This window comes from Pleurodeles waltl, chromosome 12, assembly GCF_031143425.1.
Source record: "Pleurodeles waltl isolate 20211129_DDA chromosome 12, aPleWal1.hap1.20221129, whole genome shotgun sequence".
Classification (NCBI taxonomy): Eukaryota; Metazoa; Chordata; class Amphibia; order Caudata; family Salamandridae; genus Pleurodeles; species Pleurodeles waltl.
Window position 1 is genome coordinate 290,201,556 of NC_090451.1, and position 16,887 is coordinate 290,218,442.

The window sequence follows — 16,887 nt, forward strand, 5'->3', positions numbered from 1 at the left end:
GGTGTCTGAATTTTGTCGGATTTCGAGATGTGGGTCGTAATAGCTGTGGCGGAATTCCGCGGCCGCGGCAGTGTGTTGGCGGTCTTCTGCACGGCGGTAAGCGGCTTTTACCGTCAATGTTGTAATGACCCCCAAAGTGTGTCTAGTCAGTTTTCTCTTGTGTATTGTCGTGTGCATCCTTCATTTTCAATGGAAGTTGTTGCTTATTTCCATTCCATAAATTGCCAGTCTTCATTGCGTTTGCTGAATTAATGTTAAATAATATGGCCAGATGTGGTTCTTTTGAAAAGCTCATGAAGTTTCTGAAACGTCTTTTGTCTCAGCCATTTACCTCTCCAAAGGCCTGCTTACAAAATCAACACATAAGTTATATCCCAGTTCTCAGCCCAGTCTTGCTTTTTCCAGACTATAGGTCTATGAAAAATACAAGCACCAAACGTATTGTATTGCCTCCAACAATTACTCCAAATTGTTCAAACTTAAGACTGCATTGCTCTTTTCATAGAAGTAGTTGTAGGCATCAACTACTGCAATGGTGTATGGGCTTGCCTCTGTATAATCACTCCACTAGTTAACATATGAAACAGAGTATTGATTTCAAAATCCTGTGCCTGGAACACAAATCATTTCACAGTACAGCCCCAGCCACCTGTTCAAATTATTCATCAGTCTAGATCAAAATGTGAGGGGGAAGATCTCTGCATCATCAAGGCTTCTCCTTGAGATGGTCTGTATTGTGTTATCTCTGCAATATACCATCAGACCTTTTGTTTTGTTTTTTAAATCCTCCAATACTTTGCTCCTGACTATAATTTTCCAGTTGCTTTTCTCCCCATCCTTCTTAATGCTGCACTGTATAGAGTGTCCTTGGTCATATGACTGTGTTAAAAAACAGTAAATGAAAGTAATAAAAAGTAATTGAACGAAGTAAAAATCTTAAAAGTGAGTCACACGGAGTCATAACTCAATAAAGTTAGACAAAAAAAAACTATTTTAAACAGTAATTTATTTACTTTGTAATTGTTGACATTTAAGGCTTGCAGAGTAAGGGCCAGAAAGTTGTTTTAAGGGGACAACATTTCAGTAATAGTTCTCTTCCTGATAAAAAAAATATCCTAGTAATATATACTGTTACAAAGAAAGGACAAACACTCACAATCACAATAGATAAACCTGACATTTACATATAGAGATCTTGCTTTCTTTTGAAGATCTGTCTATTCTTTCACATACTGAACAGAGTAGCATAGTACTCTAGGCACATTTGTAATTGAACTAAGTTTTCTTCTTCCATAAAAAAAGAATTCTTTGAAAGAAAACGTTTATGCAGCTTCCCCCTGCATCTCCAGTATGAATAATGCACTTCACATTCAAACTTCATATTCAAAGGCAAACTGTACCTTTCCTTCCTCAATGTTATGTACACCCATCAGCTATTTAGTTGTGTGTGTAGCGCTGACAGTTCTTACTTTCACCATCCATTCAATTGTGTGTAAAATCTGGCGTGCTGATAAGTCATACTTGGGTAGACTAGATTTCTGTAGATTAATGAATAGTTTTTAGAGGTACTGCTTTGACGCCACTATAGTTTGTGTTTTTGCACGTCTTAGACTACATTTTGTTTGTGAATTGAAATACAAAACTACTGTCTTATTCTTACTAGCCACAAGATGGAAGTATATATATTTTCTTTTTTGTTGTTGAAAATATATGCTAATTTCTGGTTAATTAACTAAACCTTGGTTTGTAGGCTGGAGGACCTAGAATAATTCAGTTAAGTCTTAGCATGACATGTGGAGCAACATGTTTGTAGCCAGATATGGGAAAACAAAATAGAGTACATGAAAATTTCTTATTTTGAACAATTATCTAGGGTATTATATAATCACTCTGTAAATGCCAGTGTTGCCAAGGTTGGGAGATAGAATGGAGGCATTTTAACTCAAGAATTTCCATTACCAGTTAGCAAACTGCGATTTCAGTATGTTACCTAATGCCATGAGAATAGCTGTGATTTACTGTGTTGTCTCTGTGCTGAAACAGTTGCATAGTAGTCATTTTCTAGCTGATTAACAATTGCACTAAAGGAAATGGTGTGGAATCACATTGTGTTTATCAATCTCATCAGAATGCACTTTACTGTCAATATCCTATAATAAAAAATGAATATATTTGATAGATTTTAAAGAGTACAAACCCATACAAATACTGGGTCTGGTCTGTACCAAGACAAAGATTAAATATCCCACTATCTTGAAGTACGAAGTCTTGAAAGATGCACCACTGTCAACATCATCATTTGGTGTAGCTCTGCTTGTGGAAAGCACAGGTGAGTTGTTGCACTGAAGTAGTGTGTACAAGTGTACAGTATAAAATATGTGAGAAAAAAACCTAAGAAACATTTCCATCTTTGAGCATGACGTAAAAGTTTATTATTTTCTTGGCATTATGGTTCTGTGGTTCCTATAAACATTTATAATTTGATGGTGCAAGTTTGCTGGAGTGTTACTAGACTCTTGTAAAACAACATCAGTCCTTTACCTGTTTAGATTTCAGGAGTCTTTTCAGTTACTGCATTTCCTGCTGCTCCTCTTATATTATAAACAAATCTCACAGGAGTAACAAATAGAAAACAAAGAAAGCTCTAAATGTTCATTAACAAAACTCTAGACCTTTACTTTTACAAAATGGTTTTCCTTTCCCTAAACCCAGAATCAATCTATCTCTTAGTCTCTAGTTCAAACACCTGAAGGCAGCAATAGCTCCACTAGGTCATTCTGAATCAGGAATCAATTACTCCAGGCTGGTCTCTCTAACCCTGGCTCTCTAGCGTATAATTTAAAGTAAGAGCTTTAGCCCTTCTTCAAACCACATGCGTCTGGATTAGCAACAGTTACTTTCAATCATTTTAATACAATAAAGCCTCTGACTAAGGTTGTTACAGGGCCCTCTTTATTTTAATAAAAAATTGCCCTTCTGCCCACCCCTTACTGTATTACTGCATTGACCTTCTGTTCCCCCCTTCTAAAAGACCATCCTTATTTTAATTCCATAGTGCCCTTCTGCCCACTCCTTTCCAGATGAAACATGTAATTAATGAGAGAAACAAATGTAACATACAAAATATATGACCTTACAGCAAGTAATCTTACACGTTGAGGCAGCAGTTTAAGAGCTTAACTTACACCATTTCTACATGTAGTTCTTTTGAAGAGCTGCTTTGTTCATTTATAGTCTCCACATTATTACATACTGAAAAACAGAGAATGCTGAATTTGCTCATAACTTTCTTTGTATTAGTTGCAAGATCATGGAGCTGCCTATCTCCAGCTACATAGTAACATCTATTTTAACTTTAAACTCTGGATTTTTACTTCAGCCTGGAAGTTCTTATAGTTTTAGAACATGGATGGACAAATACTATTTTGCAAGTCTTAATGCAACACATCTCTTCATAGAAGGCACACTTTTTTTTTTTACAAGTTTTAAAATTATTTTATGAAAGGTATTCTAGAGTACTGATACTAGTTACCAGGTACCAGTGCCAGACTGGTTCATTTAAAAACATTACAAAAATCTTTAATTACAGATAAAGAATATAAAATAGGAAGTAAATGTTATTTTATGAGCCCTTCAAAGTTCAGCAACCCAGCCAGTCATTTTTCACATCACCAAATTTCACAATCTTCAAGCTTTTATCTTCAACTTTCATGTAGTACCAGTCCTTGAAGAAGTATGAAAAGCCTGTGAAAGTATAAATATTGTTATAGGTAGCAAAAAACAGAAAGCAGCCATTAAATCTATATTCATCTGAAACATTGTTGCCCTGGTAAAGTAAAAATGAGAGGAAATAAAAATGGAAACACAATTATCAGCCCTAAGACAGATATTGGTGGCTATATGGATATTTTTAGAAAGAGGAAAAAAAGCTTTTTCAGGCATAAGTCATGCTCATTGCCATAATTATTGAATTATTTCTAATAAGTGGGTTGGGAACAAGGTTAACAGATAAAAGAAAAGTGGAGGAAAAAAATAAATAGTGAAAATGTACGCTTACACTATACTTGCATTTGCAGATTCTCCACCTGGCTTACTATCAGAAGGATTATCACAGGGCAGTAGAAATATGGTTGGAAATCTATTTTTTGGAAAGACAGTGTGGTTTGATTGTGATTCTCTGAATCCCAAAAAGAGGAAAATACATGCAAATCACAAGCAAAAACCTACATTGCCTAAATTCCAGCTTACTTTGTGCTTCAACGTTCAATATAAAAGAAACTCAAGGAAAGGAGATCAAAAGAAAGAATCACAAGAAATGTCTTGACAAAATTACAAGCATACTAAGTGCTAACTGCTGTACCCTCACAAGCTATGGCAAAACTGACATTAGGTGGAAACTAGTTGATAGGCATGTGCACAGTCCTTTATACTTGTGCTGTGAGGCAGTGGCATAACGCAAAGTGATGGGTCCTCCCAACAGAATGTGATGAAAGGCTCCTTAGTTTCCTGTATCTCACAGATATTGAATGGCCTTGGGTTGATTTCGGGTCCCCTGAAGGAGTGGGGTTTTCATTGTACCTTAGACGCTGCAGGGTCCTCCGTTTCCCCTTACATGAGGAGAAATGTGTAATGGCAACCCTTGCAGTCTTCAACAACTGGAACCCTATAGTCCTACATCAGTGCTTGGGATCATGTATTAATGTAGGTATTTTGCACTGCATAAATTGTCCTTTTTGAGAACAGATATTACTTCCATCACAAAATGCAGATTCCTTGCATAAGTTTAACACCATCACAGTATTTCTGTCTTTCTTGGACCCCCTAGGGCTCTGGGTCAGAGCTGCTATGTCATATTATCCCTATCTTATTACTACAAGTACTCTAAAACTAAAATGCCTGCCAGAAACCAATGTTTTGACCAAAACCAGATTTACTGCCTGGGCATTTCTGCCTGCTAACAGCTTGACCCTGCTCAGAATGAATGGGTGGTGTTCAGCCCATATTCACCCCTATGAAGCTAGTGTCTTTAACCAAAGCATATTGTGGGTTGGGAGTACCATTTTGCTTCTGAGTTTGTGTTTAGACTTTGTGAAATGTTTGGCTTTTTGTTAGCTATGTGATCCAAAATCCACTGAGAGGACCACACGTGGACCTTGAAAAACAGAGGAACCAGGGCAAAGGTTAGACAAATCAATGCACACTTGAAACATAGGGGTTTGTTGTCGTACTTTCAATTTAATGGAAGATTGTAGAATACACCCTCTGTAAAAGACTGAGACCAATCGAATGACGTACATCTCAATAACTCATGAGCTTCCTCCCATTGAATTCTATTGATCAATAGCTCACAATGGTAGCTACATTGTAGCACCTTAGGTCCATCAGTTTTTGTTTCTGTCATAGTCATTACTCCTTTATTTTTTGTTGTTGTAAATAGGGACCACTACTCTTAAAGAAGGACCTGGAATAGAGACCAGGAAAAAAATCACTAGTACATTGAAGAAGGAGGACCAGTAGCTGCTTTGCAATATTGATCCACTTATCTACTTCCTGCCTATGCAATGCTGCCATCCTAGCACATGCAATCCATGGCTCTTATATGGACTGCACAGCTTGAGTGCCTGTCAGATTTCTGCCTGCACAGATCTAGGTGACACAACCTTCACTGTACACATGTTTTCAGACAGTCTTGAAGGTTCTGAGTTTATTACATTGTGGTTATTCTCAAGCTCCATGGTGTTCTTAATGTGCGGTAGGGCCTTGTTAGTTCATAGATAATTCAGATTTTCATCTACATGAACTTTAAATGTGTGGTACATAGTTATACTACAGGACAGTAATTCAAACTGCTTTTAGGAAAAATAAGTTAAGTCATTGAATTTATTTTATATAAAGAACCTGAAAGATACTTTATATTTCACTCAAACAATAGCCTTCTTGGATGTGCATGCCACGTATAGTGTGAAGCAGTCTGCCTGCCCAGTAACTACTTGAACTAACTCTACAAAGCAGAGACAGGCTGTTTTCTCTCTAAAAAGCCACTTATATTGTCAAACCAAATTTCAGCTTACCACTTCCGCTGTGATCCAGGACTGCATCTAAATTATCTGGAATGCCATTCCAAGCATCAGAAATCAATTTAGGGAAACCAGGGTCCATTTTCTTCTTCACTTCATTATACCTGTAGACATTGTAAATGTAGATTTCAGGAAAAACATATAGTGACACACATTTAAGCATGTTTTCAATAGATCAGCATTATTATAGAACAATTATAGCAGGGTTGCTCAACATTTGGAATTTATTTACCTGCAATTTTGGAAATGTTTCTCTTTATTTTCTACTTTGGGTTGCACCTCCGAGTTCTCTGTTTTATGTTGAAACCATGTGGTATCTATCACAGATCGTGCCTTGTCCGTCTAAGTTCTGCATCACCTGCTGCTTCTCTCAGATCAATGCATCAGATTGATATTACAGCCTAAATATGTAGGAACCTTCCTGTTTGGCCTCCATGTTTTAGGGTGCATCTCTGAGTTGCCCTGATTAGACTCAGGGGGTCTCATGCTCAAAGAGTACACAGAAATGAGGTTTGAGGAGCTACCCAGGCTTTATTTTAAGTCTGTGGAGAACTGCATTGCTGTGTTTTGTTTCTTATTGTGGCCTTTCCGCCTTGCTAGTAGTTTAGGTTAATTAGGTGGCTAGTTTGTTTTTCAGGATGCCCATTGCATGCCTGCAAAAGCTCTTCCTTTCTGTACTGCAAAGCAGCTGTAATTGAGGTACATTAGCTCCTGAGGCTACTGCATATCGTAGACTAAATAACAAGTTAGGGATGCTCCTACATCTGACATTTGCAGGGTCCTACAAATGACTAAATGCAAGTTAGGGATGCTCGTAAGTACGCTCACCTTTCTTTCTTCCTTTTACATCATGGCTTCACTGTACCACCGTTTTAACACTTTCTTTACTACTTCTTTTATTTATTTTCCAAAGAATTTTGTTTCCTTCTTTTTTATTCCTGCTTCTCTTCGGGATATTGCAGGTCCCTTTTGGCGCTTTCATCCCTGCTCTTCTCCTTCCTCTCATGCCCTGCAGGCCACATGTAAAATGCATCACAGCCTTTTTTTTAATCATCATTTAATGTTATTTGAGCTCTCCTACTGCTTGAAGGGGCAGGTTTGGGGCACAGGAGCATTTCTGTTATGTCACATGTTACATGACAGAGTGCAGTTACAGGTCACATAAAGATATAGTGAGATAGGAACAAACTCCCAAGGCGAGTATTTTGATTTTTGCGATAACTATGGAGAATTTAATACAAAATGCATTTGGGACCATTCACAGGAGCTAGCTTTACCTTGTTACTTCACAATCACAAAGGTTGTAGGTGTAGCTGATCTGTATTATTGTGAAGTAATTTAAACAACTAGAGAAATGTACCAAGGGTGCCCTCTCAACTTAGTGGCCACTGAATATCCCCCCAGCTAAATGCTAGGAGCTGGATGCCAGGGTCTTGGATCATTTCAATTGAAAAACATTGATCTACAGATTCACCAAGTCTGCTTTAAACAGCTAACTTCTGAAACAGAATACAAAACTTCAACAATACCAATCATATCTATTGGACCAAATAAAAAAATAAATCCCCAAAACTGTGTCATAAAAGATACAATCACGAAGAATGTATAATTTTAATCATATGAAGATAGTTAATATAAAGTAGATAATGTTGGCAGAAAAAAATAACGAGTGAACAGCGAACCAAGAAACTTGATTAAAGATGATCGATAACAGGCATCTGTGTGCAGCACAGAAAAGCAATGGAGGAAAACGAATAACAGTGTCTTGTACATACTTACAGGCTTTGGAAAAGGAGGTACAGCGTCCTGTGAATTATGAATATCTGCACCTTCTTGGCTCCTGATGGACTCTTTAGAACTGCGACATGAATGTGGTGAAGTGAATGCAGGTTTAGAATGTTGAGTTCACGATTACATGCAGGCAAATAAAGATGTGTAATACTGATCTATGTGTGGTGTAATTATTGGTGGGTACCCAGGCTGGGGAGGATGCTACATCTGACATCGAAATAGGGGATAAGTAACCCAAAGATCGGCAGTGCTCTCCCAAAGAGTTTGCTGTGGTCAAAGCAAACTGACCGTGCATGGCATGTGTGCCTCCGTCAAAGTGAAGAGTTGATATTTGGCATATGTGGAGTCAAAGCACAGGTCCAGCCAGTGTGAAGTTTGTGAAGATAAAGAAAGTTTCATTGAGAAGTCAACTCATTGGTGGCCAAGAACTTGCTGGCAAGGCCGTAAAGAGAGGTACCGCACTACTATGCAACATAAAGCTATTCAGCATATGAAGTGATAAATCTAAATACAGCCACCAACAGGTAAAGAAAAGAAGCGCTGAAATGACCATAGTCAAATATGAGTTGGATACATAAAAGCTCTAGCTGAGAGAACAATTGATAATAAAGCAAACTGTTGTTACACTTACCAGAGTCTCGAGAAGAAGCGCTCTACGACCTCAGAAGCGAGGAACCCCAAGAAGAAGCATAGAGGTTGTGCATATGAGCTGTCCAGTACCTGAAGTGGCACACCACCAAACCTGCTGGGTGGCAGCTCAGCACAACTCCAGAAATCCCCAAAAAGTGAAGGGCTGCAGTGGAGACCAAGAAGGAGGTCACAGTTCCAGAGACTATCAAGGATGACCTAGATGCCAGTACATTGAAAGGTCTCAGAGATGGTGTGCATGAACAAGTTCACCAAGACCGCCAAGCGGAGTCAGAGAGAATTCCATCCTCAGTGTCAGCTAATCCCATAAACAGTTATAATGCTGCCACCTTCCTGAAATCATCAACATCATTTGATACCGCCACAAAATAGAATATTGGCGATAGATGGACTGGTTGTATAGAGACATATGAAGATTTCATTGATGCGCTAGAGGAACCAGATAACAAGAAGATTATCAAATACCTCAAGAATCTGTTAGTGAAGGTGCAAAAGAAGTCATAAAGAAAATGTCGCGAGCTGATGAACTTACATTTTGTCAAATTACAGAAGCCTTGAATCTACAGTTCAATCCAATACTGAATGTAGATTACAAAAGGTCAATTTTCAGTCAAGAATGACAGAGAGTTGGTGAAACCATAGATGAATTTGTTGAGAGACTGGATACCCTCATCAAACACTGTAAATGTAATAAATATAATTATGAGGAAGCAATATGTCTCCATGTTATTGATAGATGCCTGTCAGATTCATTCAGACAACAAATGCTGAGAGAAACTCTTAATCTGGAACGAGTTCTCATGTCTGCCAGAGTTGAAGTGTGCCACTCGACAAGCCGCTGACATGGAGGCCAGAGGTGCCCAAAGCGAGTCAGCCATGAACATGAAAAGCAAGCAGAAAATCAAAGCTGAAGGACACAAGGTGCTGTCTCCATGGAACAAGTAGTTGTGTTTCAGGTGTGGATTGTTGTTTACACATGAAGGTAAATGTTCCACCACTGGACAGATTTGCAAAGGTTGTGGGAAGGAGAACCATTTTGTAATGGTTTGCAAGGCAAAGGTCAAAGTAAGTGCATCATAGTGAGGAGACAAAATAGCCACCCGAAAGTTCCAGAAGCGACATTCGACGCACGCCCTCAAGGCAAGGACAAAACCAGTTGAGACAAACTGACACCAAAAGAAGTCAATCATCGTGTAAATCATCATAAGAAAAGTTCTTCAGTATCAATATTAAGTGAAAGTGAAGAAGATGATTGTGCAATGTCGATGTTTACCTCAGAAAAATGTGCACAAGTGGGACTGGCCACATGTGAAGAGAAATACTAGTCAAAGAAAGACTACATGAAAAAGCATCAAAGTCATTCAAACATAGTCCTAAAATTACACTGAATACCTTTCATTATTGTCAGTGGGGCATCGATAAACATTATGACTGAAGAGAAATATTATAAACTATCTACATTACAGTGACGGGTGACATAGAAAATTAAAGTATACACATTGAAAAGTCAAGTTGCATTCGTAGCGACGATAAAACACAAGAAGACAAAAGCGCCCATTCATGTGCTTCAAGGTATGGTGTCTAGTGCCTGTTTGCTCAGTTTCAGCACAGTTGCTGATACGGGACATATCTCAGTGAACTACAGCATGAATGCTCATCACACAATTGTGAGTCTGTTCCCTTTTTTGTTTCATGGGTTAGGAAAGCTTAAGACTATGAAAGTACAATTGCATATTAATGAGGATATCCCCCTTGTTGACAAAGACACAGAAGAGTTGTATTTCATTTACAAGAAATGGTAGAAAGGAACAGGAATCATTAGTTAAACATGATATCATTGAACATTTCACTGGTCCAACACCATGGGTTTCTTCGATAGTGATAGTACCCAAAAAGGACATGGATATGCGTCAAGCGAACAAACCCATTGAAAGAGAATGACATCCAGGTCCACACATTGCTGACATGACAACACAATTGAATGGTGCAAAAGTCTTATCTTGCCTTGATGTAAATAAAGGGTATCATCAGATGGAGCGCATGGAGAACTGCAGGTACATTACAACCTTTTCTACATGTATTGGTCTATTTCAGTATAAAATTCTAAGGGCCTTATTTAGATCTTGGCTGAGGGGAATACGTTGTCACAAACATGATGGATATCCCCTCCTCTTTATTACAATCCCATTATGTCCTATTGAGATTGTAATACAGCGGACGAGATATCCATCACGTTTGTGACGGAGTATTCCATCCACCGAGATCAAAATCAGACCCTAAGTTATGGTGTCATCACCTTCAGAGAGTTTTCAAGATGTCATTCGATGTATCATACAGCCTGTCATGAATGATTTTAACTATAGTGATGACATATTTGTTTTTAAAGCTACACAGAACAGGCAGTCAGCTGAGTGACTGTAGGAAGCTGACTCTTTATATAGTATATCAAAATGAGTCCAGCGGTTCCCTTACTAGTGGACAAGGGCTTGCTCTAGCAATCCCAAGATGCTCTTTTAGGAGGTAGTGTGGTTGAGCAACCCTGGGCTTATCAGAGAGGACTGTTAGACATCTGCAAATACACATGCACAGTCAAAAATTGCAGCACATGACTCAATAAGAGGAGATCCACACCAATTTATAAAAATAACATATCTTTATATATATTTAGGCGCTAGAATCAATAAGATCAGGTAAGTACGTTTTGCAAGAGAAATACTTTCAGGTTTCAAAGTAGATACTTAGTGCATTTTCCAAAGGTGACAATGTTATCCTATTGAGGGAAAACAAACAGCATACAGGCATAGTACAGTGACCTACAGGATCAATCTCCTGGACTTAAAGTAAGTATGGGGCGATGTCCAAGGCAGCACCAACAGGACACCTCGGGAAGCAATAGGGATAGGCCTGGTTAAAAAGAGGCTGCAGGTTTGGACTGGGAGGCCAGTCGGGGTAAACCAGCAAGTTGGCTCAGCTTTCACAATACTCGGGGATGTGTGGAAACCTTAGGTCCGCTTCCCCACCGGCCAGAGGCCACGAGTGCAGAGGTGTTTTGAGGCATCAGATTTTTGTCACCAGGAGCACCTCTGGTCGAGGGAGCCTGCAAACAGAGGCTGCAGGCGGTGTTAGTGAGTCCACAGTGGGCAAGCCCAAGGTGGGCTTTGTCTCTGGAGGGCCGGGGCACCACGCTGGCACTGTTGGCCAGCTTCAGCTCAGGCTAGGCAGCACGGGTGCAATGATGCTGTCCGGTGTTGGGTTTTGTCGGTCCAGAGTTCTCTCACATCTTTTGGGGTGCCTGTAGGATGCCAGGAAACAGCTAAGCTGCTCCACAGGAGTTCCTGATTCTTTGCTGAAGGTAGAAAGTCCTCCAAGGCTTTTGGAGGCATGAGAGCTTGCAGGACAAGACGATTTTGGTGAAATACTGCAGTAACAGCAGATAGGCCGGCAGGGCTGGTGCGAAGTATTTTGCTTCTTCCGCAGTCTTTGCTTTCGGGGCTCTTGAGTGTCCTTCTTCTTAGTAGGTCAGCGGGAATCTAATTTCCTGGTGCCAGAAGTTGCCCTAAATGCTGAATGTAGGGGCGTTAAGGTATTGTAGCATAGTAGCCAATGGGCTACTTACCCCTTGGGGTCACTATGCCCCCTATATGAACATGTCCTGTGGGAAGTGGGCATAACCATGTCCCAGATTTCCTAGTTCTGCCATCACCAAGATGGCAGACTTTTACATTCTGTACCCACATCAGACAGCTTACCTTAAGGGTGAAACTGACTTTAGAGTGGACACGCCTTCATGGCTACTAATTTTCCCACCTGAAGCCAGAAGCCAGATCTAGATACCAAGGGTGGTGGGCCTCTTTGAAGCCCACTTCCTTTTATTATGCAAATGAAATCAATTAGTAAAAAAAAAAGACAAACACAGTAACTCTCTGACCTGGGTATATAAATAAGTAGAAACAAATTGGTCTTCAAAGAAGAAGTGTAGCACTTAACTTCCATGCAGTGATTCTAAAAATATTTTGTCTTGATAAGATTGTCATGTAGTTTATACATTTTATTCAATTTATAGTTCAGTACTGGTTCTGAATAAAAATTCATTACATTCATTACATCCAGGTGCTCCCAAGGTGACGGGGCCTTCCTTACTACAAATTTTGCAACCTTTCCAGGTGCCAAATGAGCCCTGGGGCAGATGGGTCGGCATCTCCCTTCTAAGGGAAGCTAGATCTTGATAGCAAGTATGGTGGGCCTCTTTGAAGCCCCCTGCCTTTGTATGCAGATGTGCAGGTCATCCTGTTGGGAGGGGTGTCTTAACAACCCTGCCAAAGCAGGGTTTTTTCCTGACCACCCGAGAGCATAGGTTCTCACCCTTGGGGTCAGAAACCTCCCTGTTGCTGGCAGGCTAATTAAAACTAGTCATCTACCACAGTGGTAGATGGTAGGTTTTTCAGGTGGTACCTCTAAGGTGCCCTCTGGGTGCATGTATTAATAAATCTATCACTGGAATCAGTGAGGGTTTATTAATACGAGATGTTTGATACCGAGCATCCTTATTTTCAGTGAAGCCATCATGTGGCTGGGGAACTCGTATTAACCAGTGTCCAGCAAGTGCACTTAAAATGTCTTTCCTGACACGTACTATGTCTAAGAATTGACAAAAACATAGAACTGACATATCTGCTCTTGCAGGTATGTCTACACATATAATATAAGGCACCCTGCCTTAGGGCTGCAAGGCCTGCTGTAGGGGTGCCTTACATGTATTGCACGCAGTGTCAGGGGACATGGCACACAAGTTGTGTGCCATGTCGTGTTCTCACTTTTAGCTGCACCAAGACACGCAGCCTGAAGTGACAGTCTGTATGAGTTTGGTCTTGGGTCTCTTAGCGTGGCACAAGCTGCGCTGTAGATCTTGGGGGACCCTCTTTGGTACCCTGTACTATGTACCAGAGGCACCATTTACTAGGGACTTACACAGGTGCTAAAGGCCTGGCCACTTGGGGATCAACTACCCAGGTGTCTTATTTGGGGAATGAACACTGGCACTAGGGACCTGGTTAGCAGGAATCCAGTGCACTTCAGTTAAGGTTGCATCAAAAAAGAGGCAAAAAGTTGGGGGACTACTGCAATCAAAACCCACTTTCCTACTTTGATGTAGTAGCAGGTCTAAAAAAGAAAGTAACATTCTGGACTGCATATAGTTTTTTTTATTGTCAGCCATTCAGAACATGGTAGAGAGAACTAATATTTTCTACACTGGAAGGCCCCTTTAAATTATGCAAAACCAGGCAACTGCAAAATAAGATGTTGGCTATGCTGCTGTTCTAACTTGTAATGTCATATCATCTTAGCTCAGAAATGTCTTAATTCATTGGCCGGAAGAAAGGTCACACTTTCCACAGCAGAAACTATAGATTTCATGGAGTGATTATCATGCAGTCAATGTATTTAGTGCCCAACTTGCTCATATGTACATAGCCTCTTGTTGGAAAAAAGATAGGTAAGGAAATATCGTATTGATTTGAAAAATATTTTGAAATATTTAAAATTATTTTAAAAATCACTAACTTTTCCCTACTGAACAACATCACTGAACGAGCCAACCTTTAAAAAGATAAGCATTATTGTCTCACAGGATAAAAGCACACAAACCAAAAAATTTCCCCATGAGGCTAAAATTCAAGAATGTGATCACAAAATCAGGGATTGATTTTAAATGCAACACATTATGCCACAATCACTCTGTAGTTAACACGATCTTTCCATGTTTTTCTCTAGCACATTAATTACTCATCATGCAATTCATGTTTGAGAAGATACTATAGCAGTATCAATGTCACTCTTTGGTTTCCACTCACCGCAACCAAAGAGTGACCTATGAATCTCCACGTTAGTATCTACACATCAACTGCAAATTATCAACTTCTAAAAATTTGCAGCTGCACAATATCATCAAAGTAACTATAAAGTTAGAATAAAGACTGCACATTTTGCCATGCCTTCTTGCCTAGACAATGGCCCTCATTCTGACCTTGGCGGGCGGCGGAGGCCGCCCGCCAAAGTCCCGCCGTCAAGTTACCGTTCCGCGGTCGAAAGACCGCGGCGGTAATTCTGACTTTCCCGCTGGGCTGGCGGGCGGTCGCCTTCAGACCGCCAGCCAGCCCAGCGGGAAAGAGGCTTCCACGATGAAGCCGGCTCGGAATCGAGCCGGCGGAGTGGAAGCTGTGCGACGGGTGCAGTTGCACCCGTCGCGTATTTCACTGTCTGCGCAGCAGACAGTGAAATACATGTAGGGGCCCTCTTATGGGGGCCCCTGCAATGCCCATGCCAGTGGCATGGGCACTGCAGGGGCCCCCAGGGGCCCCGCGACCCCCCCTACCGCCATCCGGATCTCGGCGGTCCGACCGCCGGGATCTGGATGGCGGTAGGGGGGGTCGGAATCCCCGCGGCGGTGCAGCAAGCTGCGCCGCCGCGGAGGATTCAATGGGGCCGCGGTACACTGGCGGGACCCCGCCAGTGGTGCCGGTCCGACCGCGGCTTTACCGCCGCGGTCGGAATCCCCATTGGAGCACCGCCGGCCTGTCGGCGGTGCTCCCGCGGTCCTCCGCCCTGGCGGTCAAAGACCGCCAGGGTCAGAATGACCACCAATATTTGGTAAGTTGATATTGTGCATCAATATGGTAGCAATTTATTTGTGTATTCATACAAACTTTTCCATGCATCTAGGTTCTAATGGTCACAATCTTCAAATTAATACAGTAGCAATACATTTTCAATAATAAACATCAAAGTTAGCTATCCGAATGCAATGCACATCTGCTAACTCCTACCTCCAGAATTTATCTCCCGAAAAAATGTATGTCTTTTTGTTTTTGCTCCAGTTGAAAGCTGCATCAACGTGTTGCACGTCAGGAGGTAATCCAAGGCTGGTAAGCCTTTTCGGGTAACCTCTTTCCAGTGTGCTAGCAGTATAAATCCAATACTCATTGCCTAGGTAAAAACAAAACTATTTATTTAGAAATTTAATAAAGGACTGTAGAAGCATTTTTAAAATAATGAAAATGAATAAAATAATTAGACAAAACTGCAGTGCCTTTTAATTCAAGTAAAAGAAGTAGGCTGTCACATTTACACGTTTAGGCTTGAAAAGCTGATACTGCAGTTTTGCAAAGTTGACCTACATTAGGAATGTAAAATGATGAACGTTTGACAAGCTAATATGATGTGAAAAGGATGATTTCATGTAAAAGTAGTAAGTTTAAACTTTCCACAGGCGTATTTTTAATATAATATAATAATGTAATAAAATGTTTTAGGTTAACTGTGCAAAATGTTTTAAAGCATACAATAGCAACCTTATAAGAAATCAATAGCTTGTGATTTAATAAATGATGTAAAAGCCTAACCATGAACGGAAGTTTTATCAATTGAATGATGAGAACCCTCATACAAGTATATTAAGGTTTGATAAAAATGTTGCATTTAGACATTGTTGTCTATAGACTATTGTTTCGGGTATGGGACGATGACAAAATGTTCCTGTGCCTATGAAGACACCGATTGCTGATTGGCTGACAAAAGGAAGAAGATGAAAGATGTTGCAAATGTTTAGATATGTTTCTTTATATTAGTGTGTGTTCCTAGTAGATGCAGACACTCTTTTCCAGACGCTTCACCAGATACCTTCCCGGACTCTCTCTAAGGCTCATTCTCTCCAGACTCATTCACTTTACTGCCAGAATCTTTGCTGCTCTGAGACTCTACTGAGTTTCTTGAACCTCTCTTTATGGGAAGTTCTGCTTTGATTGATAATTGATATTTAGTTTCTGAAGCTTTATGCTTGAACCTCTATATTTGTAGCTCTTTATGGAATCTGACTGACACTTTTTTCTCATTCTTCCTGAGATTTAGAATAGGGATTCCTGCGTCTATGGAGCACACAATGCAGTTTAGAGTGTTATCAGTTGATTGATTATTACGCTTTATTAATGATTGACTGATGATAATATTCTATGCTGAGTTCAATAAAGATTGAACACTGATAAATAAAGCTTTTGAACCCACAGGTTATTTAATTGATGTGCAGCTCCTGGTTAATCTGATACATGTCCAAGGTCTGTGGGCCTGTGACGCTTTGATTTCTACCTAGTTGAGGTGGTAAGCATTACTTCATAAACTATTATTTAACTGATATGCCTACTCCAGTAGCACTATAGCAATCTGACTAGTTCAGTCAGAGTGTGGAGAAGTGTACAACTATGGCAGAGAGTTAGATTCAAGGCAGATCTGTGGAAAGATGTGTTCAAATGTCTTCTAATTTATCAAACAACTTTAGTTTGCAAAGAATAAATTTTCCTTATCAGTTTATGGTTGTACA

The 16,887-nt window shown here is 40.2% G+C and overlaps 1 protein-coding gene across 1 annotated transcript in view; it reads right to left on the reverse strand.

The window, feature by feature from the left end:
• Positions 1-2,409: 2,409 nt before the first annotated feature.
• The window catches only part of MMP2 (matrix metallopeptidase 2), a 183,508-nt gene continuing 169,030 nt past the window's right edge, over positions 2,410-16,887 (reverse strand). Inside the window, exons 11-13 of the mRNA XM_069216277.1 lie at positions 15,341-15,500; positions 6,072-6,181; positions 2,410-3,744 (exon numbers count right to left, since the gene is read on the reverse strand). Of these exons, the coding sequence (XP_069072378.1) occupies positions 3,641-3,744; positions 6,072-6,181; positions 15,341-15,500 (374 nt within the window). The 3' untranslated portion in view covers positions 2,410-3,640. The remainder of the gene's footprint in view (positions 3,745-6,071; positions 6,182-15,340; positions 15,501-16,887) is intronic.